A 23875-nucleotide genomic window follows, 5' to 3' on the forward strand; every position below is an offset into this window, starting at 1 on the left:
GCCCCTTTAACACCATTTTCGTCCAGCGGCCCAACCGACTCTTTGGCCGGTTTCCTGCTTTTAATGTATCTAAAAAAGTTTTTACTATGTATTTTTGCTTCCAACGCTAATTTCTTCTCAAAGTCCTTTTTTGCCCTCCTTATCTCCGCTTTGCATTTGGCTTGGCATTCCTTATGATCTATCCTGTTACTTTCAGTTGGTTCTCTTCTCCACTTTCTGAAGGATTGTTTTTTGGCTCTAATGATTTCCTTTATCTTACTGTTTAGCCACGCCGGCTGACGTTTAGTCTTTTTTCCCTTTTTTCTAATACGTGGAATATATTTGTCCTGAACCTCCAGGATGGTGTTTTTAAACAGCATCCACGCCTGATGCAAGTTTTTTACTCTGCGAGCTGCTCCTTTCAGTCTTTTTTTCACCATTTTTCTCATTTTGTCGTAATCACCCTTTCTATAGTTAAACGCTAGCGTACTTGATTTCCTAGTTTCACTTCCTTCAATGCCAATATCAAAACCGATCATATTATGATCACTGTTATCAAGCGGCCCTCGTATCGTTACCCCCTGCACTAGATCATGAGCACCACTAAGGACTAAGTCTAGTATTTTTCCTTCTCTTGTCGGCTCCTGAACTAGCTGTTCCATGAAGCTGTCCTTGATTTCATCAAGAAATCTTATGTCCCTTGCGTGTACAGATGTTACATTACCCCAGTCTATATGCGGGTAATTGAAATCCATCTAGTCTGCCCAAGATAAACTCATATCTTGAATTTGTACCTGTCTTTTTCAGGGCACAGACCGTATAAGTCTGCCCAGCAGTATTTCCCGCCTCCCAACCACCAGTCCCGTCTCCCATCACCGGCTCTGGTACAGACCGTATAAGTCTGCCCTCCCCTATCCTAGCCTCCCAACCACCAACCCCTCTTCCCCCCACCTGCTCCGCCACCCAATTTCAGCTAAGCTTCTGAGGATCCATTCCTGCTGCACAGGATTCCTTTATGCATATCCCACGCATGTTTGAATTCCGTTACCGTTTTCATCTCCACCACCTCCCGCGGGAGGGCATTCCAAGGCAGTTGCTGTTGAAGCTTGGAAGGAGGAGGAAGTGTTGCCAGAGGCTCTGCAGGCTTCCAGGGGGAAGGGAGTGAGGCCTAGCCCCTTCCCCAGAAATGAGGAAGGTCCCTGGGGAGCGGTCCTCAGGCAAGGCCCAGGATATGGGGCCTCCTGGGGCCCAGGACCAGAAGGCCTGGAAGAACGGTTCCCTCTCTGTTAAAGCCACAGAGAGGAGGGAGAGGAGCCCGGTAGACCGGAGAGAACAGCAGCCCGAGGGCGGAAGCCAGTCCGGTACCCCCCTCACTGGCCTACAACATCCAGAAGGTGAGAGGGGGGGAGAGCTGGTGAAGGCCCAAGACGGGAGTTTGCCGGGCAGAGAGAAGGTGGAGGAGATGGATACCTGTCAGGAGAGTCAGCCTGAATCTGAGGAGACAGGCAGTGAGGACAGCGTGTCCTCGGAAGAGGAAGATTTTTGGGAGAGAATCCAGGACCCAGAGGACCCGGCTAGTGGTTTGATTAAAGTGGTTAGGAGAATCAAGGCCGTGGAGAAAGAGGTGGTGGATCTGGGTAAACGTATCAAGATGGCTAAAACCATGATTAAAGTAGCTCCAGCAACACACAAGAACCTATATGAAAAGGAAGAAACACGTCTAAAAAAAATGCTTGGGAAGAAAGAACAGCTGCTTGGGGTTTTAAAAAAAGGCCCTGGGAACCCTTTGCGCGAGATTTATGTGAACAAGGAAAGAATGGCTTCTGGTTCTCTCGCTGGAGGCCAGGGAAGTAAACGATCAGACCCCACAGCAGAATGGAGAGGGAAGAAGACAGAGGGTTCAGTTCCTGGGTCCCTGCATTCTTCAGTGCCAGAACTGACCGGGAGCGGTACACAAGCCACATTAAAGTATATGCAGTACCTGGCAAGCCAGCCCGGTCCTCTTCCAGAGACAGCAGAGCTCAGGGACGTCAGGGCTGGTCTGGATCAGACTTCTCAGACACAGAGACCTGTGGAGGAAAATACAGAAGCGAGAGAGTTTCAGAGACAATCATTCCAGATACTAGACACAGGGTCAGGCGCTACAGGGGAGAGCCTGTTGTCTAATGCAGTTCTGGTTGAGCCGATGCAGAAGAAAGAGGGCGGTGTACCCGGAATGGAGCAGTGGGCTGCAAGCAAGGACAAGCGGTTGCAGCCACAGGTGGTTCTTTTTCCACTGGAGGCATCGGTTTCGGGAGGTCAGCAACCTACAAGCGCAGTGCCATTACTAGCGCAGCAGGTCCGCCCACAAGGATCGAAGGGGCAGGACGTCATACCTGATCGAGAGACGGCTGATTTGCAGTGTGCAGAGGGCAGTTCGCAGCTGCAAGGGACATCACAGACTGCCGGTGGAACATCGGAGGCGAGCCAGAAGGCTGTAGCGCTAAGGGGGACAGAGGCTAATTTTCAGCAAGGAGCGGAGAGACGATACGCGGAGCTTCCGGGTTCGAGGAAGCTCTGCCCACTCACAGCAGATGAGAGGGCAGGTTTGCCCAATCGGGGCGCAGGAGGAGGGAGTTTGCACGGGTTCGACAACGGGACCGGAGCAGAGCCATCAGAGAGAAAGGAGTCAAGGCACCCAGAAGGCTGTGAGAAAGAAGGGGCAGACAGGGAGATTCTTGCAGCGCCAGCCCCGCAGCAAGTAATGGCCGCAAGGACTGCCGGTAATGCGGTACCAGACTTGGTTCAGCCGGAGGGAGGGCAGGCTGAAGGGGGTTTGTTGCGGGATTCTGGGGCTGCTGAAGGTTTGCAGTGGGAAGGTTCTTTTGGTGTAGATTTGCCTGATGCAGGGGACTCAGGTGTCTGGGCAGCAGGGGATGGAGGTATGTCGGTGGGCCAGCATCAGGGAAGAGGGGGTATGGTTCCTGAGGGGCAGGGAGGCCCCAGAGTAAAAGGAAGGGGGGGAGGCAGGGGGGAGGGGCAGCGGGAGGGGGGAGATGACATCATTACGGGTACGGGGGGGCAGGAGGTGGGGGGGAGTAGGGAAGACAGTAAGGCTGAGGGGCAGCAAGGGAGGGGGGCGGAGTTGGAGGGTAGGGCTGGCACCAGCTCAGGGGTAGGGGGGCGATGGGGGCAAGGGTCTGTGTCCTTTGCTGCAGTGGTCCAGGGAGGGGGGAGGAGGGAGGGGGGAGGACTTGCGGGGTATGAAGGGACAGGCAGGGGTTTTGGGGGAAAGGGGGTGGGCAGTTACCAAAAAGACGCAATGTGGTTCAGCTTAAATGGATAGGGGACGGAGCAATGCCGTCCCGGGAAAAGGTCTTGAAACAGGTGATGGGGATGGGGTTCATACCTGAGGACTTTTATGCTTATATACACCCCGTCAACATCCCCGAATATGATGTAAGCTTTATGACCCAGAGGGGGATGGAAATCTTTTGGGAACGGTATGAGGGAGTAAGGGGGAAGGGGGAGTAGCGGGACTTCAGGGTGATTCCGTTCAGCAAGCCGGACCTGGTGCAGGTTACCCTACTTGTGCGGAATGAGTCTATCTCAGGGGCAGATCTGGCTTATTGGCTCCAGCGGTATGCGGAGCTGAAGTCACCACTTACTAAGCTACCGGATCCGAGTAGGGTTTGGGCAGGAGGTTGGGGAGCCCAGGTAAAATTAAAACAGGACGGCTATGTCGTTCAGCACATCCCCTCGGCAGCTTTCATCGGCCGTGACAGGATACTGTGTTTTTACAAAGGACAGCCACGACAGTGCTTTAGGTGTGGTTCATTTCGACATTTTAGCATGTCCTGCCCTGTGGTAAAGTGTGGGAGATGTGGGGACACCCAGCACTCCACGGAGGATTGTACCTCGATTCGGTGCAATCTCTGTGGAGGGCTGGGGCATGCATTCCGGAATTGCCCTCGGGCGTCCCATAATGAGTGGGACATGTGGAGGAAGGGGTATGGCGGGGTGGTAGGGGAAGAGGAGGGGGCAGGGCACGGGGTGCTGGGCAGGGAGGAGCTGGTAGGAGAAGGGGAGGGGAGGCAGGAAGGAGCGTCAGGGGAGGAGCAGGAGGGGGATTGGGTGCGAGTTCCACAGAGGAGGAGGAAGTCTAGAAAGGGGGGGACACGGGCGGTAGGCGGGGAGGTGCCGCAGCAGGGGGCGAGGGGGGGGAATAGATATCAGGTGTTAGGAGAGAAGGATGGGGGGCTGAGGGTGAGGAGGGCGAACAGATGGAGGGGACAAGGGTGGAGTTGATGGAGGAGGGAGCAGAGGCAGGGGGGACAGCAGAAGGCAAAAGGAAATATGAAGAGGTTCAGGTGGGAAGTACAGGGAGTCGGAAGAAGGGAGGGGAGGTTCAGGGCAGTAGGGAAGAGGGAGGGGGGAGAGAGGAGGCAGGGGGAGGGGAGGGTGGAAGGGATGGGAGAGGGAAGGGGAGTAAGAGGAAGGCCGAGGGGGTTGTGCAGGGGGCGTGGGCCCAAGTGTATGAGTGGGGGGACAGAGTGGAATTGGAGGAGGTTTTGGAGGACAGGGAGAACCTAGAGGAGGAGTTAGGGGGTGAGGTTGGGGGAAGGGGGAAAGGGAGGGTGAGGGGTAATGAAGTGGGATTGGATAGCACAAAGAAGAAGAAAGGAAGGAAGGAAGAAAGGGGGAGGGGAGGTACAGGTGGGACTGGTGGGGGGGGAAGGGGATCGGGTGGGGGAGGACGATGGCCGCACGGAAGAGGACCTGTCTCAGGGTGCGAAGGGGGAACATCAGGAGGTTCGGGTACAGAGTATAGGAGGTGTTGAGCAGCTCGGTTACTCTCCATGAGAATGGCGGGACTTGTATTAACATTTGCTACCCTTAATGTGGCCAGTATCTCCTCCCCAAAGGCGCAATGCTTGGCGTATGACAGGTTTGCGCGGGTCCGGGCGGATTGTTTCCTGATACAGGAAACCCGGCTGACGTCTCTGGAAAAGATCAGGCGGGCGAGACGGGCCTGGAGGTGGGGACCCTCGGTGTGGGGGTTGGCGGGGGACAGGTATGGGGGAGTGGGAATTTTATTTAAGACGCACCGGGTGAATATCCAGAGGGTGGTGGAGTTGGGGGTGAGGAGATGTCTAGTGGTAGATGTGATTTGGGAGGGAAGAGCGTTGAGGGTGGTCAACGTGTACGGGCCCCAGAGTAAGAGGGAAAGGGTACTCCTTTTTGGGAAAATTCGGCCCTACCTGTACACCTCACGCCAGGTAGTCTGGGGTGGGGATTTCAACACTATATTGAGGAAAATGGATAGTGGGGGACGGTCAATGCAGGTGAGCTATGATGGGGTGAGACTGGCGAGGATTATGCGGGAGGCGGGGTTGGTTGACGCACATGTGGAGTTTTGTGAGGGGCAGGAGGGGTTCACATTCTTTAGAGGACAGTGCAAGAGCAGAATAGATCGCTTCTTGGTGAGGAAAGGGGTTGGTCTGGGGGGCCCAAAGATTGTGGATGTGGACTTTTCGGACCACCATATGGTTCTCCTTCAGGTGGGGGGAGCGGGAGCACAGAGGCCAGGGAGAGGGTTGTGGAGGCTGAACTTAAAGTGGTTAGGTAACAGGCAGGTGCGGGAGGAATTTCTTGGGTTTTTGGACGACCAGGTTACAGTACAAGGAGCATTTTCATCGATTGGTGGGTGGTGGGACACGGTGAAAAGACGCACACGGGCTTTTTTTTGAGGCAGGCGAGAAGGGAGGGTAGGGAAAGGACGAAGCTGGGTCTGGCGGTGAAACAGAAGAGGGATAGATTAATTTCTCAGGGGGGGGAGTGAGGTGGAAATAAGGGAACTCCAAGAGCTCCTGGAAAAGGTGCAGTACAATCGTTACACCTCATTGGTGTATGAACGAGATTTCGGGAAGATGGTTAGCCCGGATCCCTTCGCCTGTTGTAGGGAGAGGAGGGACCATAGGGTGGTTGAGGGAGTGCGCGACACACGAGGGATCCTTCAGGATTCCAAGGAGGGGATTTTAGGTGTAGTAGGGGATTACTTTGAAGCATTCCTCTCGGCCCAGCAGATAGATAAAGAGCAGATGGAGAGCTATGTGGAAGGGACCCCAGGGATAGGGGATTGGGTACCCCAGCTCCAGGGCCTTTTGCAACCATGGACTGTGCAGGAGGTGGAAGAAGCCATTGAGGCACTCCACAAGAAGACCTCGCCGGGGCCGGACGGGCTGCCAACCGAGTTTTATCAGGCCTTTAAGGCGCAACTGGGGCCGATCTTGTTGAAGGTATGGGAGGCAGCTCGTTCGGAGGGTTCCCTCCCCAGGTCCCTGACAGAAGCAGCTCTGATTTTGTTGAGCAAAGGGAAGGACTCGTCGCTGCTGGCCGATTGGCGGCCGATAGCGCTGCTCAACACCGATCGGAAGATTTTCGCAAGAATGCTTTTTCAAAGGATGAGGCAGGTGTCTGCGGGATTGTTAGCGGCCTCCCAAGCATGCGGGGTTAAGGGCAGAGGGGTCCTGGAAGCAGCAGCATGGGTACGAGAGGGAGTTGAACACAGTAGGGAGGGTGTGAATGGTCGGTTGGTGGTGACACTTGACCAGGATAAAGCATTTGACAGAGTGCAATGGGATGTCCTGTGGAGAATTCTAGAACACTATGGGTTCCCGAAGGGGTGGGTAGAGCAGCTGCAGCTGCTGTATAGGCAGGCTGGGTGTTTCCCCTTGGTAAATGGGTGGAGGGGGAAGGGGTTTACGGTGGGGGCAGGGGTGCGGCAGGGGTGTCCGCTGAGCCCGCTGTTGTATGCATATGCCATCGACCGTTTTATAAGATGGGTGGAGAAGGGAGGGGCGCAGGGACTGCAAGGTGTGGAGGTAGGGGAAGGTAGTCAGCTGAGGGTCGTGGCATATGCAGATGACGTCACAGTGTGGGTGGCGGACCAAAGGGAGGGAGGAAGATTGCAGGAGCTGATCCAGGATTACTCGCAGGTCACAGCATCGAGGGTCAATTTTCAAAAATCGAATAGCCTGTGGGTTGGGGAAGATCAAGGGCACCAATTTGAGTTGGGTGGTCAGTTTCCAGCGCCAGGGGAGCGGCTCAGGGTTCTGGGGATTTATTTTGACCAGGGGGATTATAGGTTATACAACTGGGATAAGTGTCTCCAAGAAGCCAGGGCACGGGTAGACAGATGGAAGGGGTGGAGAATGTCGATGAGGGAGCGGGTCCAGTTGATAAAGGCTCATCTAATTCCCTTGTTTTTATTTGTTAGCTACATCTGCTTGTTGCCGGAAAGCCGCTATACAGCCCTATATAGCGTGTTTTTCCAGTTGCTCTGGGGAAACAGGATGAACCCAGTGAAGCGTAATGTTACATATCTGCCCAGGAAGGAGGGGGGAGTGGGAATGGTAAACCCGGTCCTGTTCTTCAGTGCGCTGTTCCTGCAGTTTAATTTGGGTAGGGCGGTTGGGCAGGAGCCCCCGGGGTGGGCACGGAGTGTTCTGCAATGGTGGAGCAGGTACTGGGACCTATGGCAGCAAGGGGGAAGGGTAGTAGCTCTGCGGAAGGGGGCCCCGGGGAGGGTAGGCTATTGCAAGACCCTGGTGAAGCTGGTGAGGGTGTGGGGGGTGTCAGTGGCAGAGGTGAAAGAAGGACAGCGGGGGGCTTGGATGGAGAGGGTTCGATCACAGATGTTTTCAGCGCCCCTAGCGCTGCGGGATGCGCCAGACCCAGTGTTAAAGCAGGGGTTGCGGTTGATTACATCTGACCGGATCCCTGTGAAATACACAGACATTGCGTGGCTGTCCTTTCACGGTAAACTGTATGTGAGAGCCAACTTGAAAGATCGGAAAGTGCAGGACAGGGGATGTCCAAGGGGGGAATGTGCTGGGGTCGAGGAAACAATGGAGCATTTCCTGCAGAAATGCCCATTTTCGGTCCATGTTTCTGACCGGGTTTCCTCTCTGTTGCAGATCCCCAGTTTCCGTCGGTACACCTATGCGGACTGGGTGTACGGTCCATCTGTAAAAGTAGGGCGCTTGGATCCGGAGACACGCTTTCTGATATCAGTGATACTCCGATACTGCCTCTGGATAGCGCGGTGTGGGGTCTCCCTGCACCAGGATGTCCGGTCGGCGGAAAACGTCAGCTGGGATGTGGTGAGGGCAGTGCAGGAAGCGGCAAAGTGGGAAAGGGTGGAGAAGGGGGTGGAGAAATCCGCAAGGTGGTGGAAGCATGTCAGGTTAAAACCACCATGAGGGGCTTTCAGTTGGCTGTTTGCAGGGGTTTTGGGGACTCTGGAGTATTTGGTAGATAAATTTAATGTATTATCATGTGGGGGGAGGGGGGTTTGTATATAGGTAGGTTGCTTGTGTATAGGTAGGATGTTGACGGGGGATTTGAGGGGAGGGTTGGTTGTTTTTTCATGTGTGTAATTTGTTTTTAGTTTTTTTTCAATAAAAAGAGTTCTCCAAGCATCCACCACCCTCTCCGTGAAAAAATACTTCCTGACATCTTTTTTGAGTCTGCCCCCCCTTCAATCTCATTTCATGTCCTCTCGTTCTACCGCCTTCCCATCTCCGGAAAAGATTTTTTTGCGGATTAATACCTTTCAAGTATTTGAACGTCTGTATCATATCACCCCTGTTCCTCCTTTCCTCCAGGGTATACATGTTCAGGTCAGCAAGTCTTTGGTCATACGTCTTGGAACGCAAATCCCATACCATTCTCGTAGCTTTTCTTTGCACCGCTTCCATTTTTTTAACATCCTTCGCAAGGTACGGCCTCCAAAACTGAACACAATACTCCAGGTGGGGCCTCACCAATGACTTGTACAGGGGCATCAACACTTCCTTTCTTCTGCTGATCACACCTCTCTCTATACAGCCTAGCAACCTTCTCGCTACGGCCACTGTCCTGTCACACTGTTTCGTCGCCTTCAGATCCTCGGATACTATCACCCCAAGATCCCTCTCCCCCTCAGTACATATCAGACTCTCACCGCCTAACACATACGTCTCCCGTGGGTTTCTACTTCCTAAATGCATCACTTTGCATTTCTTCGCATTGAATTTTAATTGCCAAACCTCAGACCATTCTTCTAGCTTCCTCAGATCCCTTTTCATGCTTTCCACTCCCTCCCGGGCGTCCACTCTGTTGCAAATCTTAGTATCATCCGCAAATAGGCAAACTTTACCTTCTAACCCTTCGGCAATGTCACTCACAAATATATTGAACAGAATCGGCCCCTGCACCGATCCCTGAGGCACTCCGCTACTCACCTTTCCCTCCTCCGAGCGAACTCCATTTACCACCACCCTCTGTCCGTCAACCAGTTCCTAATCCAGTTCACCACTTCGGGACCTATCTTCAGCCCATCTAGTTTATTTAAGAGCCTCCTGTGAGGAACCGTGTCAAAAGCTTTGCTAAAATCTAAGTAGATTACGTCTATAGCACGTCGATGATTCAATTCTCCAGTTACCCAATCAAAGAATTCAATGAGATTCGTTTGGCACAATTTCCCTCTGGTAAAACCATATTGTCTCGGATCTTGCAGCTTGTTGGCTTCTAGGAAATTCACTATCCTTTCCTTCAGCATGGCTTCCATTACTTTTCCAATAACCGAAGTGAGGCTTACTGGCCTGTAGTTTCCAGCTTCTTCCCTATCACCACTTTTGTGAAGAGGTACCACCTCCGTCGTTCTCCAGTCCCTCGGAACCTCTCCAGTCTCCAAGGATTTATGAAACAAATATTTAAGAGGACCCGCCAGGACCTCTCTGAGCTCCCTCAATATTCTGGGGTGGATCCCGTCCGGTCCCATGGCTTTGTCCACCTTTAGCTTTCCAAGTTGTTGATACATACTCTCTTCCGTGAACGGTGCTATATCCATTCCATTCTCAGGTGTACTTTTGCCAGTCCCTTGCGGTCCTTCTCCAGGATTTTCTTCAGTGAAAACCGAACAAAAGTAACTATTTAGTAAATTGGCTTTTTTCTTCATCATTATCTACATAGCGGTTCGCTGTATCTTTTAGTCTCACAATTCCCTTTTTAGTCCTTCTTCTTTCACTAATATACCTGAAGAAATTTTTGTCGCCCCTCCTTACATTTCTAGCCATTTGTTCTTCTGCTTGCGCCTTCGCCAGACGTACCTCTCTCTTGGCTTCTTTCAGTTTCATCCGGTATTCCTCCCCGAGTTCCTCTTCTTGAGATTTTCTATATTTCTGGAACGCCAACTATCCAGCTAAGTATCCAGCTAAGTATCATTTAACCAGCCAGGTACTCTCCTGGCTGGTTAAATGGTTTTGAATATTCAGGGGGGGGGGATTATTTGTATTTTGATCCCTCAACACCATACACTTGGTAATCAGATACTGGTCTTAGGACTGGCTTCTTTTATACTAGCTGCTGACATAGTTTTAGTTAGTGACAATTAATTATATATTTAATCACACACAAAGGACAATTCTATAACTACAGGCATGCATTTAGACATGTCTTTCGCAAATAACTGGTGCCTTAATTGGCACTTACATATACAAGTGCAATAGTGCTTTTCTACAAGGTAGTAAGGAGGAGGGGGATAATTGAACGGCGCCGGCGAAACACATGGCCGGCGATGTATTTTGGCGGTGCCGCAAACAGCTGGCCAGACCCGTATTTTCGAAAAAGATGGCCGGCCATCTTTTGTTTCGATAATACGGTTCCGGCCATCCAAATGCCTTGGATTTGGCCGGGGTTTGAGATGGCCGGCTTCGTTTTTTAGCGATAATGGAAAGTTATGTCAGCCATCTCAAACCCCGGCCAAATCCAAGGCATTTGGCCATGGGAGGAGCCAGCATTTTTAGTGCACTGGCCCCCTGACATGGCAGGACACCAACCGGGCTCCCTAGGGGTCACTGCAGCGGACTTCAGAAAAGCTCCCACGTGCATAGCTCCCTTACTTTGGGAGCTGAGCCCCCCAACCCCCCCCCCCCCCAAACCCACTACCCACAAATGTACTGCACCCACTAAAACTGCTCCAGGGACCTGTAAACAGCCTCTAGGACTTATTGCTGCTGTATAACTTTGGCACACCAGTTCACACCTGAAGACTAATCTCTCTGAAAAAGTCCTTTCTTGAAATATGCACGTTTACTCACAGTTAACTGCAGATCAGAGGTTGTGCCCCACTGGCAAAGAGTCCCCTGGTACTAAGATTAGCAGCAGGTCAGAGCTGGCACAATGGTGTACAATGCCCTCTTTCAGCACCATTCAAGGTAATAACTAAGGGCTAGATGCACTAAACCTTAATGACCCTCTAACAACCCTTTAACGAAGGAAATTCCTAACCGTTGCATGCATTAAAGGCCTTTTTCCTACGAAGCAAGCAGCTAACGAAAACGGAATGCAAAGGAGAAACTACCATTGAAATGTGGACAATTCGGAATGCACTAACCATACCAATGATTGCAACGAATCATTTACCGTCAGAAATTTTATATGTGCTCAGACCTGTAGTTAAGGCCTGAGCTATCATCTCCCCGCTGCCCCTGCACCATAAAAATCCAAGCCAGCATGTTTAAAAAGAAAAGTGAGATACAAACACAAACACGTGGCTCTCCGCTTTCCCCTGCATCATTACAAAACAAAACATACTGCTTCTCCTTGCAGCTTAAAAATCCTGTCTCTCCCCTTCTCCCACAGCTTTGAAAATTAACACTCTCTGCTATCCCCTAAAGCCAATTTTCCCAGTACTGTAAACAAGCTGCAAAGAGGTCTTTTGTTACAAAAGGGGATTTACGAGGGTCGTTCTTTTTAGAGATATCTTCAACTGCACTCTTCTGCTAGATCAGACAGCTAAAAGGCTTGCAGGTCAGGATCCCCCCCTTGCACGCCCCAGTCTGACGTAAGCAACCTACGTAGGTTTAATACGTTTGTGGCTGCTCTGCGCATGCTTAAGGAGCAAATTAACGACGGGGATAACGAACGCTTGATACATTGTACTTTTCAATACCGCACCGAACATTTCTGAGCTGTTTTTTTGTGCATTCTTCGTTGTTTCAAATTCGTTAAGCACTTTTACGATTTAGATTTTTTAATGTTTGGTTGATCCATCTAGCCCTAAGTTCTCTAACGTGGGTAACACAGGAAAGGGAACTAAAACTGGCTTACAAAAATGGCCACTACCGCATGGACTACAACAGGAAACAAAACAGGGCACACTCTGACCCAGTAAGCAAGGGGAAAGCACCAGGGGAGTAGAGCCTACCAGCTACCAATACCTACACCCACCACAATGCATTGCTGATGTGACTCTGCAGTGCAAATAACAGAAAGGTGTCACACTCACCCCAGAGCCACATCACAAGCAGGAAAAGGCTGTCGGAGGACAGAACACATTCTGCTGTCATGGAGGTGGGTACGGCATTTGAGGCTGGCATACAGGCTGGAAAAAAAAAGTGTTTAAAGTGGGGGGTTTTTGGTGGGAGGGGGTTAGTGACCACTGGGGGATAATGGGGAGGTCATCTCTGCTTCCTTCCAGTGGTCATGTGGTCAGTTTGGGCACCTTTTTGAGGCTTGGTCGTGAAAATAAAAGGACCAAGTAAACCCGGCGAAATACTGCTTAACGCCGTATTTTTTTCCATTATCGGCGAAAGCCAGCTATCTGGTAGCCACGCCCATACCCACCCATGTCCCGCCTTCGCTTCGCCGCCGACACACCCCTTTGAACTTTCGCCAGCGAGGCGACGGGAAAGCGGCGATGCTGTCAAAAAAAGCAGCTTTCGATTATACCGATTTCGCCGCTTTTCCCAGATCGACGGCCATCTCCCGATTTGTGTTGGGAAATGGCCAGCGATCACTTTCGATTATGAGCTGGTTAGTGCTATAGTAATACACATACATGCAAAGTGATGCATGCAACTTATAGAATACTATCAGTTGTGTGTGTTGAATGGCACACCAACTTATGCCAGCCATTAATCTGTTATAAGTGAGAACACCTAATGTTTGGTACACCAAAGCTACATATATTAGTATTTTATAATGGTTTGGGTGTGCCTAAGTGCTTTAAAATTGACAGTACCCGTGCCCCATTGTGTTGCCTAAAATAGAATTTACCCCATATTGTTTTAAATTTTTAATAAACTTCTTCTGCAACACATTGTTGGGTTTTTTTTGTTTTTACTGTTAACTTTTATTCATCGTTGACATGATGCTTTATGTTATGCTTTTAATTATTCTTACAGGCACTGCTCCCTCTAAGCCGAGTGGGAGTCTTCCACCTACAGTCCTGCCAGTAGAGGGTGCTATTTCATTATCACATTTTCAATATTGAGGGACAGGCAAGCTCAGCAGGACTCCAGGGAATCTGCCTGTCCTTAGAGATTAAAAACACAATATTGAAGCACCCCCCCCCCCCCCCCCACTGACAGAAATGAAGTTGGAGGACTCCCACTCAGCTTAGAGGGAACAGTGCTTGCAAGAGGATTTCTCCTGAAAGAATTTTATTTGATAATCTTTAATCTACATCTGTATGAGAAATCCATACCAAAAAGTCACAGTTATAAATAACAAAAGCTTGCAAGTTATAAAAAGAACATTATATAAAGAAAACACCAAAATATATCAATGTAACTTAGTTAATGGTCCTTTAAGAAAGCAAGAGGCAACCTTGCTTTAATGCTTTGAAAGATAATGAGAGCACATTTTTTCAGAGCAAAGGCAGAGACAACTGTCCTGCCAGTGACTAAACCAAACACTAACTGATAATTACAACACCAGGCAAGTTGCCCAATAAACATCAAGGGACATCAATAATTCGAGGAACTTAGCTTCGAGTATGCTTATCTCAAATGGAAGCACATACATTTCCTTAACTCATCCCATTCTCAACCTCTTTCAGATAAAAGGGTCAAGTCAAGTGCACATAGCAATTTCTAAATATGAACGAACTATCAATTATATAATTTCAAGGGAGTACGTACAATAAAGAGAAAGCAAAGCAGAGTTCAAGGGGATCTTTTCAACATGTAATACAATTTGGCACATCCTTTAAACTAAAGACCCCCATGCAGAAGGATCCTAAGCACACAGACACTTCTGCTACTGTTAATGTTATCCAAAAAGACAATGGAAAGCCAATATGTGGAATCAGATTTTGACAACAGTAAAGACAAGAAGACACTGGCATGCAAACTCCTTTTACAAAAATAAACGCTTCTGGTATTTCCTTGTTTTGAATTTGCTAGCATTATCAAAATAAGGGATCCTTTTACAAAGCTGTGGTAAGCACTAATTACCACTTTCTATTTTTTAGCACTGGGGGCAGAGAGTAGGCATGCACTGTGCTACTCGTTTAGCGCAGCTACACTGCCGCACGCTAAGTGTAAGCCCTTACCGCCTACAAAATAGGTGGTAATAGGGGCTCATGCACTAATGGCCGTGCGCTAATGGCAAAATTAGCGTGTGGCCATTAATTTAAAAAATAAAAACAGCGGCCATTTTACCCATGCAGCAAAAATGGCCTTAGTGCATGGGAATGACCCGCATAAGGACTTGCTCAGGCCACTTTTTAACACATTTTTGTAAAAGAGCCCCTAACAGTATTGTGAGTCCATAGGACACTGCCCCTTTCCCTTAAGAATACTCCCTCACAGAGTCAACCCCACCTTAAGCCACATAGCTCCACCCAAACAAAAAGTGACACGGGAGGGGTGGGGCCAGGACGACAACTGTGAGGAAGTATAAAAGGCTGGGCCAGAGTTGGGTTAGGGAGGCCCAGGGATAGGAGAAGCTTCCCTACAGTGTATGCCTTCACTACTTATGTACAGTTCAGGCAGGCCAAAATTCAGCTCAAATAGTTCTAAGAATCCTGTTCCTGAGGCCTGGCTGGAGCTAGACCAGTGTTTGCGCAACCTTGCAGAGAGACTGTATATACAGTGGGGGAAATAAGTATTTGATCCCTTGCTGATTTTGTAAGTGTGCCCACTGACAAAGACATGAGCAGCCCATAATTGAAGGGTAGGTTATTGGTAACAGTGAGAGATAGCACATCACAAATTAAATCCGGAAAATCACATTGTGGAAAGTATATGAATTTATTTGCATTCTGCAGAGGGAAATAAGTATTTGATCCCCCACCAACCAGTAAGAGATCTGGCCCCTACAGACCAGGTAGATGCTCCAAATCAACTCGTTACCTGCATGACAGACAGCTGTCGGCAATGGTCACCTGTATGAAAGACACCTGTCCACAGACTCAGTGAATCAGTCAGACTCTAACCTCTACAAAATGGCCAAGAGCAAGGAGCTGTCTAAGGTTGTCAGGGACAAGATCATACACCTGCACAAGGCTGGAATGGGCTACAAAACCATCAGTAAGACGCTGGGCGAGAAGGAGACAACTGTTGGTGCCATAGTAAGAAAATGGAAGAAGTACAAAATGACTGTCAATCGACAAAGATCTGGGGCTCCACGCAAAATCTCACCTCGTGGGGTATCCTTGATCATGAGGAAGGTTAGAAATCAGCCTACAACTACAAGGGGGGAACTTGTCAATGATCTCAAGGCAGCTGGGACCACTGTCACCACGAAAACCATTGGTAACACATTACGACATAACGGATTGCAATCCTGCAGTGCCCGCAAGGTCCCCCTGCTCCGGAAGGCACATGTGACGGCCCGTCTGAAGTTTGCCAGTGAACACCTGGATGATGCCGAGAGTGATTGGGAGAAGGTGCTGTGGTCAGATGAGACAAAAATTGAGCTCTTTGGCATGAACTCAACTCGCCGTGTTTGGAGGAAGAGAAATGCTGCCTATGACCCAAAGAACACCGTCCCCACTGTCAAGCATGGAGGTGGAAATGTTATGTTTTGGGGGTGTTTCTCTGCTAAGGGCACAGGACTACTTCACCGCATCAATGGGAGAATGGATGGGGCCATGTACCGTACAATTCTGAGTGACAACCTCCTTCCCTCCGCCAGGGCCTTAAAAATGGGTCGTGGCTGGGTCTTCCAGCACGACAATGACCCAAAACATACAGCCAAGGCAACAAAGGAGTGGCTCAGGAAGAAGCACATTAGGGTCATGGAGTGGCCTAGCCAGTCACCAGACCTTAATCCCATTGAAAACTTATGGAGGGAGCTGAAGCTGCGAGTTGCCAAGCGACAGCCCAGAACTCTTAATGATTTAGAGATGATCTGCAAAGAGGAGTGGACCAAAATTCCTCCTGACATGTGTGCAAACCTCATCATCAACTACAGAAGACGTCTGACCGCTGTGCTTGCCAACAAGGGTTTTGCCACCAAGTACTAGGTCTTGTTTGCCAGAGGGATTAAATACTTATTTCCCTCTGCAGAATGCAAATAAATTCATATACTTTCCACAATGTGATTTTCCGGATTTAATTTGTGATGTGCTATCTCTCACTGTTACCAATAACCTACCCTTCAATTATGGGCTGCTCATGTCTTTGTCAGTGGGCACACTTACAAAATCAGCAAGGGATCAAATACTTATTTCCCCCACTGTACCTGTCAGTCACAGGCTCATGTAAAGACAGCCTCTGAAGTTCAAGGGACTTTTCTGGGCCTGTGAAGTAACAGGCCTCAGTCTTTGTGTTAATAAAGAGTTTTGCTTAACCTTTGTACTATAAGATACAGTAAATTGTGTTACCTGTTTTTCCAGCTCCACTTTCCCCAGTAATTAGAATACACTGGTCTTTATCCTGGTCCCTCAGTGATCTGTATGCCTCATCTGACAAAGCATATCTGCAAAAGCATAAAAAGCTTATAATATACCACAGAATAGAAGTGCAACTGATTTTCAAAGGATAATTTACATTTTAGTTATTTACCCCCCTGTTTACTAAACTGTGCGGCAATGTCTACACAGCCCATTCAAAGTGAATGGCATTAGCATGCAGCGTAGTACCCGGGAGGGGGGGTGTAATTTTTCTACGTTTCTACCTTTGCAATAAATATGAATACTCACTAATATACAGTAGGATAAAGGAAACTGCACTGGTGCATACCTGACACTTTAATTACGTCTACAGTGTAGCAGTGATTCTCAAAAACCATCTAAGCACAAAGATATTCTGGAATGTTATTTAAGCAACACACCTAGCTTTATTGAAGAGCACATACCAGAACGTTTGAGCTCTTCGGATGCTACCAAAGGACTAAGACTCAACGCTGTAAATAATACTTGGCAGGTTCTGGGACCAGGTCTACCTTTACCAACAGTCAGACAACTCCTCGTGAGGCTCCACAGTATAACTTACAGAACGACCCCTTCCCACCCCTGCAAAATGGATATCAGCACTAGGCCAACTTGAAAAAAAGATAACAGGCTGATATTCAAAGAACTTAGGCTCCTAACTTTGAAAAAGTACTTGGGCCGAGTGCTTCAGGGGGTCTTTTACTAAGCCGTGGTAGCGTTTTTAGCTTGCAGTAGAAATCAGCTGGTGGTAAACTCCAAGATGCCTATAGGAATATAATGGGTGTCTTGGCATTTATAGCCAGCTGATTTCTTTTATTTATTTATTTATAATTTCAAAATTTACAATTCAAGCAACAATGCTTGTATAGAAAAGCAGTTTTGAATACAATATTTATTTTACAGGAAATATAATAAAGAAAAATATAGTAAATACAAATTACTAAGATTTCTACCATGAGATAAAAACGCTACCACGGCTTTATAAAAGACCCCCCTAAGTGTTTGCTTTCAGTTTCACAAGGCTCATAAATTTAGGTGCCTAAAAAGGGTGGCAACAGGGGCAGATTTAAGACAGTGGAAAAAAAGGATCTTTGCACTGATATAGGGCTGCATTTTGATTAAAATTTGTAACTATGATTGATCACACGATTAAAGGTATGTAATTCAGGGGTCCTTTTACCAAGCAGTGGTGAAAGGACCCCTGCGGTGATTTTGGCGCACGGGTTTGCCACAGGCCGAAGCCTCCTTTTACCGCCGTTGGTAAAACAGCTTTTTAAAAATAAAATAGAAATGGTGGGGCGGTAAGCTTAACACTTGCTGCATGGGCATTTCTGGGGACAGCCCTTACCCTCTTCTATTTAGGAGGCGGTAAGGGCACCCACACTAACCTGGCGGTAACTGGGCACCATGTGGCACCGCTAGGTAAGTCCCCAGCACTAAAAATCCCAAATTATTTTTTGAAGCCAGAAACGTCATGCGGCAAGAGTCGGCACTACCGCTGGGCTCCCGCGTAACCCAGTGGTAGGCCAAATCACTGCACGTTAATCCCGTGGTAGCCCTACTGCGGCTTGGTAAAAGGGCACCTTATTTATTTATTTTCACACTGCAGCTCCTTGTTGCTTGGGGCTACTACTACTACTACTACTATTTAGCATTTCTGGGCAAGTCACTTAACACTCTTGTTGCCCAGAGTCACAAGGAGCTGCAGTGGGGAAAAAAAAAACCATACCTTTAATTGTGCGATTAATCATGATTACAAATTGTTAACAGTGAAAACTGCTGCACTCGTCACAGGTGAAAGCTGGAATGGCAAAGCAGCCACTATCATCTCCTTCCAAGGAGGAATGAGGTACTGAAATAACAAACTTGAAGGAGCAAGATGAGAGAGAGGAAGAGTCGATGAAGATATGTAAGAAGAAAAACCCCAGTAGATGAGCTCCCATCGGAGAAGGGACAACTTACTAAGGACTTTACACTAAAAGACTCAGAGAGCCCTACCTAAGTCAAAGAGACTTAAAGAACAGCTTCCCTCTTGAGGAGGGGACCAGAAGAGAGTAACGCTGTAAAGAACTTTTGCCAAGGATCTTTACCAAAACAAAGAGAGTCCACAAGGAAACCTACTACAAACTGTAAGTGATTAAAACTATTTTTTCCCTTTACTTCTACCTCTAGGTAGTTGATACTGAGCGCTGTCCCAAGTTTTGCCTGAAGATTCCAAGTAAAAATAAACCCTGTTGGCTGAGCACTAAAATTCTGGCTTGGACTGTCTTACTGAGAGAAAGAGTGCCCAGTGAGTGAATTACTATGCCAATACTCCTTTCAACTCAAACTGGTCACAGCCTTGACCTCTCTACTAACTATTAAACTTACTAAAGTAATCCACTTGAGGGCAAAATAAGGATTACACATACTTTGCAAATTAAATTATGTGAAGTTTTATTTAACTTTCTTAAAATAAAGTCTTTATCCAGCATTATCTGTATGTGCAGTTAATTTATTTGGTCCTTCTGTCTCCTTTCGCCTTTGTAAAATTCTAGCTACTAGAACATCCAGCTTCTCCCCATGGCTCTTCCATACCAATAAAATCAATCTGATCAACACAAGTAGACCTAGGTACTTGAGTGCTTGTGTTTCCACAACATCTAGTACTTGTTATACTTGCTGCTGTCAGGTAGACCTACCTGATAGATAATTCTGTCACTGGCATTTCACTGGATTGCAAACTTCAAAGAACACCATGGGGAAAAATCTATAACTGGGTGCTACAATTTAGGTGCCTAGCCACTGTGAACTAAGTGCTAACTCTTCAATGGAATTTGGGGGCCAATCAGCGTCAACGCACCTACTGTAATATAGGCATGCCCACTTACATCATGAAAATAGTAAATAAAGGGGGGGGGGGTTCTTTATATGGCGCCTAAAAAATCCACGCAGAAAACATTTTCGCCTAAGCATATTGTATAAGTGGCACTTAGATTTAGGTGTGGTATACAGAATTACGTTTAGTTGATAATATCCTACTACCTAAAACTATGTGCATCCATTTAAACCAATGAAAACATGGCGTAAATCCTGGCATGTAGATTTAGGCGCAGAAGGCCATATTCTATAACTATGCCCGTAAAGTTTTGGAATGCCTTTTGGATGCATGTGTTATAAGTTAGGCGAGCTGCGTTACAGAATACGCTTAGCGAGTTGTGCGCTAAATTCTAATTATTGCCAATTAGTGCTCATCATTGCTTGTTAAGTGCTGTTATCAACACTGATTGGCTTGTTAAGCCAATTAAGTTACGTGCATTATGGGATACTCTTGGATTTTGTCGCAGATCTCTAGGCGCGATATATAGAATCTGGGGGGAAACGGGAAGGCCTAAATGAGGCAATTTAGCACAGAGCTTACATAAATGTTGGTCTTGCCCAGGCCCTGCCTATGCTTCTTCCTTGTACATGTCCCCTTACATTTACACACATATAAGTACTAGCATTCTATAAATTACATATATACTTGTCATGTAAATTTAGATACCATGTTATAAAATGGAAGGGGTATATGCATATTAAGAATTGACATAGCCTCTGCACAAATGAATCAATACAGCAAAAAAAGATGCTCAAAGTTCTTTTTATTTTAATCTAAGCCAGCAGCTATGTAATAACTAGCCACACTAGAACATTCCATTTTTTATCTAGAAGATGAAAAATTCCAAGTAGGTGTGAGGTCACAAATGTTTAATGTTAGAAAAATTAAAAACAGCAAGAAGACAGGAAGCCAAGCATGAATTACACCTCAGCAACCTCCTAAAATAAGAATTATACAGACAGGAGTTTTCCGCCTGCCATGCAGCCTTAGCCTACCCAACCTTGAGACCACAAATGGATAGCAAAGACAGCGTGTGGTCATTATAATCTGACTAAACTTCCAATTATATAACTCCACCCTGTTATCCTGCATTTGGCTTCTGAGTCTCTTTAAATTAAACATGTTAACTTAGCTGACCTAAAAGCATGCTACTGTATGCTACGTAAAATGCTTAACCTTAGAGCACTGGTTCCCAACCCAGTCCTCGGGACACACCCAGAGAGTAAGGTCTTTTGGATGCCCACAATGAATATGCATATTTAAATTTATCTCATACAGATTGTGTGTATTCTGAAAACCTGAACAGCTGGGAGTGTTCCGAGGACTGGGTTGAGAACCCCTGCCTTAGAGAGATTTGATTTCATAACTGGTTTGTGAACCATTATGAAACATTTCTTCAGGAAAATGGTTATCTAATCGGAGCACACTAGCTAGATAGCACAGGATCACCCACTCTCTGGCCATAACATGCCCCCTCTACAAATTTTTATAAATAAGCAAGAAACACTTTTTTTCAACTTACTTTTGACCATCTTTCTGGAGTAGTTTGCATCCTGAATTGTTTCTTTCTGTGCCCTCTGGTGTATGACCTCCCTGTTGGGCCCTATATCAAAACGTGTACTTCCCGATACACCTCAGTTGCGTGAGGCTAGGGACTTTAAAGGATAGCTAGGTGCTCCACATGGACAAATATTTAAAACAAAATAAGCTCACACATGTTTTCCCATCCACCAGATGTTCCACACTATTGTGTACTTTGTAAGTAACATTGCCAAGTATGTTTCCTTTAAGTTCAGATCTTGTTTTCTTTAATGACATCATATTTCTGTTTTTGTGTCTCCTTTCCTCTGTTTTTTTTTCTTCCCAGCATTTATCTCCTTGCTGTTTCTGGTGGTGTTCTTCCCCCCCCCCCCCCCCCCCCCCCACCCCACCTTTCCTTTTTCCATCTCCTTTTCTCTTTTTTATACCTTTTAATCTTTTGGGACCCTTGTACTAAAGTGCACTGAAATCTAGGCTTAGGGCTAGATTCTAAATATGGCGCCTGAAAAATCTACGTGGTAAAAAAATACACCTAGGCATATTCTCTAAAGTACACCTAAATTTTATAGAATAGGCTTCAATTTCTGCACTGTATATAGAACATGACCATGTTTTACTTGGTGTAAATCCTGACGCCAATATTAGGCGCACAGCAGGTGTACTGTATAATAATGCACATAGATTTTAGAAATGCCCATTCCATGCCTATAACTATGCCCCCTTTTCATCTGTGCAACTTGGCATTTACGCGCACGTTACAGAATATGCTTAGCAAATTGTGCATGTAAATCGTAATTAATGCCAATTAGTGCTGATAATTGCTTCGAAACATCCAATTGAAAGAGAGATGATTAAGTTATGCGCATTGTTATAGAACACGCTTCAATTTCCACACAGAAATTAAGGAGTGATGTGCAGAATTTGGGGGTTAATGCGTTCTACTCATGGGAATTTCCCACATGCTAAGCCCAGATTTAACACATTACTTCTTGGGACTTTTTTTTTTTAAGTTGTTTAAATCGTGTGTTAATGTTGCATTAGCACACAGGACCACCCAAAAATTAATGCGGGAGCAGTTACCGCCTCCTACTTAGGAGGCACTAAGTGCTCCTGCATTGTCTGCATTATCCGGGTAGAAACATAGAAACATGATGGCAGATAAAGGCCATATGACCTATCCAGTCTGCCCATCCTCTGTAACCCCTAATTCTTCCTGTTCCTAAGCGATCCCACATTCTTATCCCATACCTTTTTAAATTCTGGAACAGTCCTCGACTCCACAACCTCCACCGGGAAGCCATTCCACGCCTCCACCACCCTTTTGTGAAATAATACTTCCTTAGGTTACTCCTAAGCCTATTCCCTCTTAACTTTGTCATATGCCCCCTCATTCCAGAACTCTCCTTCATTTGAAAAAGGCTCTCTTCCTGTACATAAATGTCCTTGAGATATTTAAACGTTTCTATCATGTCTCCTCTCTCCCTCCTCTCTTCCAGCGTATACATGTTGAGGTTCATAAGCCTGTCCCTATAATTTTTGCATTCAAGTCCGCTTACTAATTTCGTAGCCGCCCTCTGGACCAACTCCATCCTGTTTATATCTTTCAATGCACACTAATCGGAACACACTAGCTAGATAGTGCAGGATCACCCACTCTCTGCCCATAACATGCCCCCTCTACAAAAATAATTCTTTAACACATTTTGCAGTAGCCTGTTTTCCTGCGCTAAAACCACACAAAGGGCTCCTTAAACTTTAATTTCATAAATCGATTTGATGCTACTTTTTTTTTTTTAATTTTATTTTTATTTGGAAGGAATGATCCAGAATGCCCAATAGAGAGAGACTGAGCTGAGAAAGTCTGGCTGCGGGTTTCTACATGTTTCTGTTCTATTTGTTAATTTTGCTATATACAAAAATTTTCCTAGTATCTTGCTCTTAAGTTGTGGTCTAAATACTATGGGAAAATTAGGTTCTTACCTTGGTAATTTTCTTTCCTTTAGTCATAGCAAATGAAGCCATTACGTATGGGTTGTGTCCATCAACCAGCAGGGGAAGATAGAGAGCACTCAACTTTTCACAGTGCCTCATGGCCAGCCAGCTCCACTGCCTCTTCAGTATTTGAAGCTTCCAAAGCAGTATGGCAAACCGCAATGGGAATAACATGAACTTTCCTCACAGCGAACGATGGCCCCCTAACAAGGGCATGAACTCAAAAGGAGGGAATGAACACATCCTCCTGGAGGGAATAAACTCGTCCTCCTTATTGTATAACTGGAGGGTATACACGCAACCTCCTGGAGGGAATAAACTCATCCTCCAAAACATAAACTGGAGGGAATGGACTCATCCTCCTATGAACATGAATCCTGAAGACTGTTTTCCAACTTTCTCCCAAGGAAGGAACTTCAGGAAACAAGAACAGAACCTGAAACAGATTCACAGCATACAGCCAATCATACAGGGAGGGCTCATGGCTTCATCTGCTATGACTAAAGGAAAGAAAATTACCAAGGTAAGAACCTAATTTTCCCTTCCTTGTCATTAAGCAGATGAAGCCATTACAGATGGGATGCAACAAAGCAATCCCTATATAGGGTGGGAACAGGTCACACCATACGCTAGCACTTGTGCTCCAAAACGCGCATCCCTCCTAGCAGCCACATCCAGCCTGTAATGTCGGGCAAAAGAGAGCTTAGAAGCCCATGTTGCTGAACTGCATATCTCTTGATGAGAGAGTGCTCCAGTTTCAGCCCAAGAGGAAGAAATCGCTCTGGTAGAATGCGCCTTAAAGGCTACAGGTGGAGACC

The 23875-nt window shown here is 47.1% G+C and overlaps 1 protein-coding gene across 11 annotated transcripts in view; it reads right to left on the reverse strand.

The window, feature by feature from the left end:
- The window catches only part of MYO1B (myosin IB), a 429756-nt gene that overhangs the window by 221866 nt on the left and 184015 nt on the right, over nt 1-23875 (reverse strand). For all 11 annotated transcript variants that reach the window (XM_030208964.1, XM_030208970.1, XM_030208968.1 and 8 more), the window contains one exon: nt 16619-16713. In XM_030208964.1, the coding sequence (XP_030064824.1) occupies nt 16619-16713 (95 nt within the window). The remainder of the gene's footprint in view (nt 1-16618; nt 16714-23875) is intronic.

Source organism: Microcaecilia unicolor, chromosome 7, assembly GCF_901765095.1.
Source record: "Microcaecilia unicolor chromosome 7, aMicUni1.1, whole genome shotgun sequence".
NCBI lineage: Eukaryota > Metazoa > Chordata > Amphibia > Gymnophiona > Siphonopidae > Microcaecilia > Microcaecilia unicolor.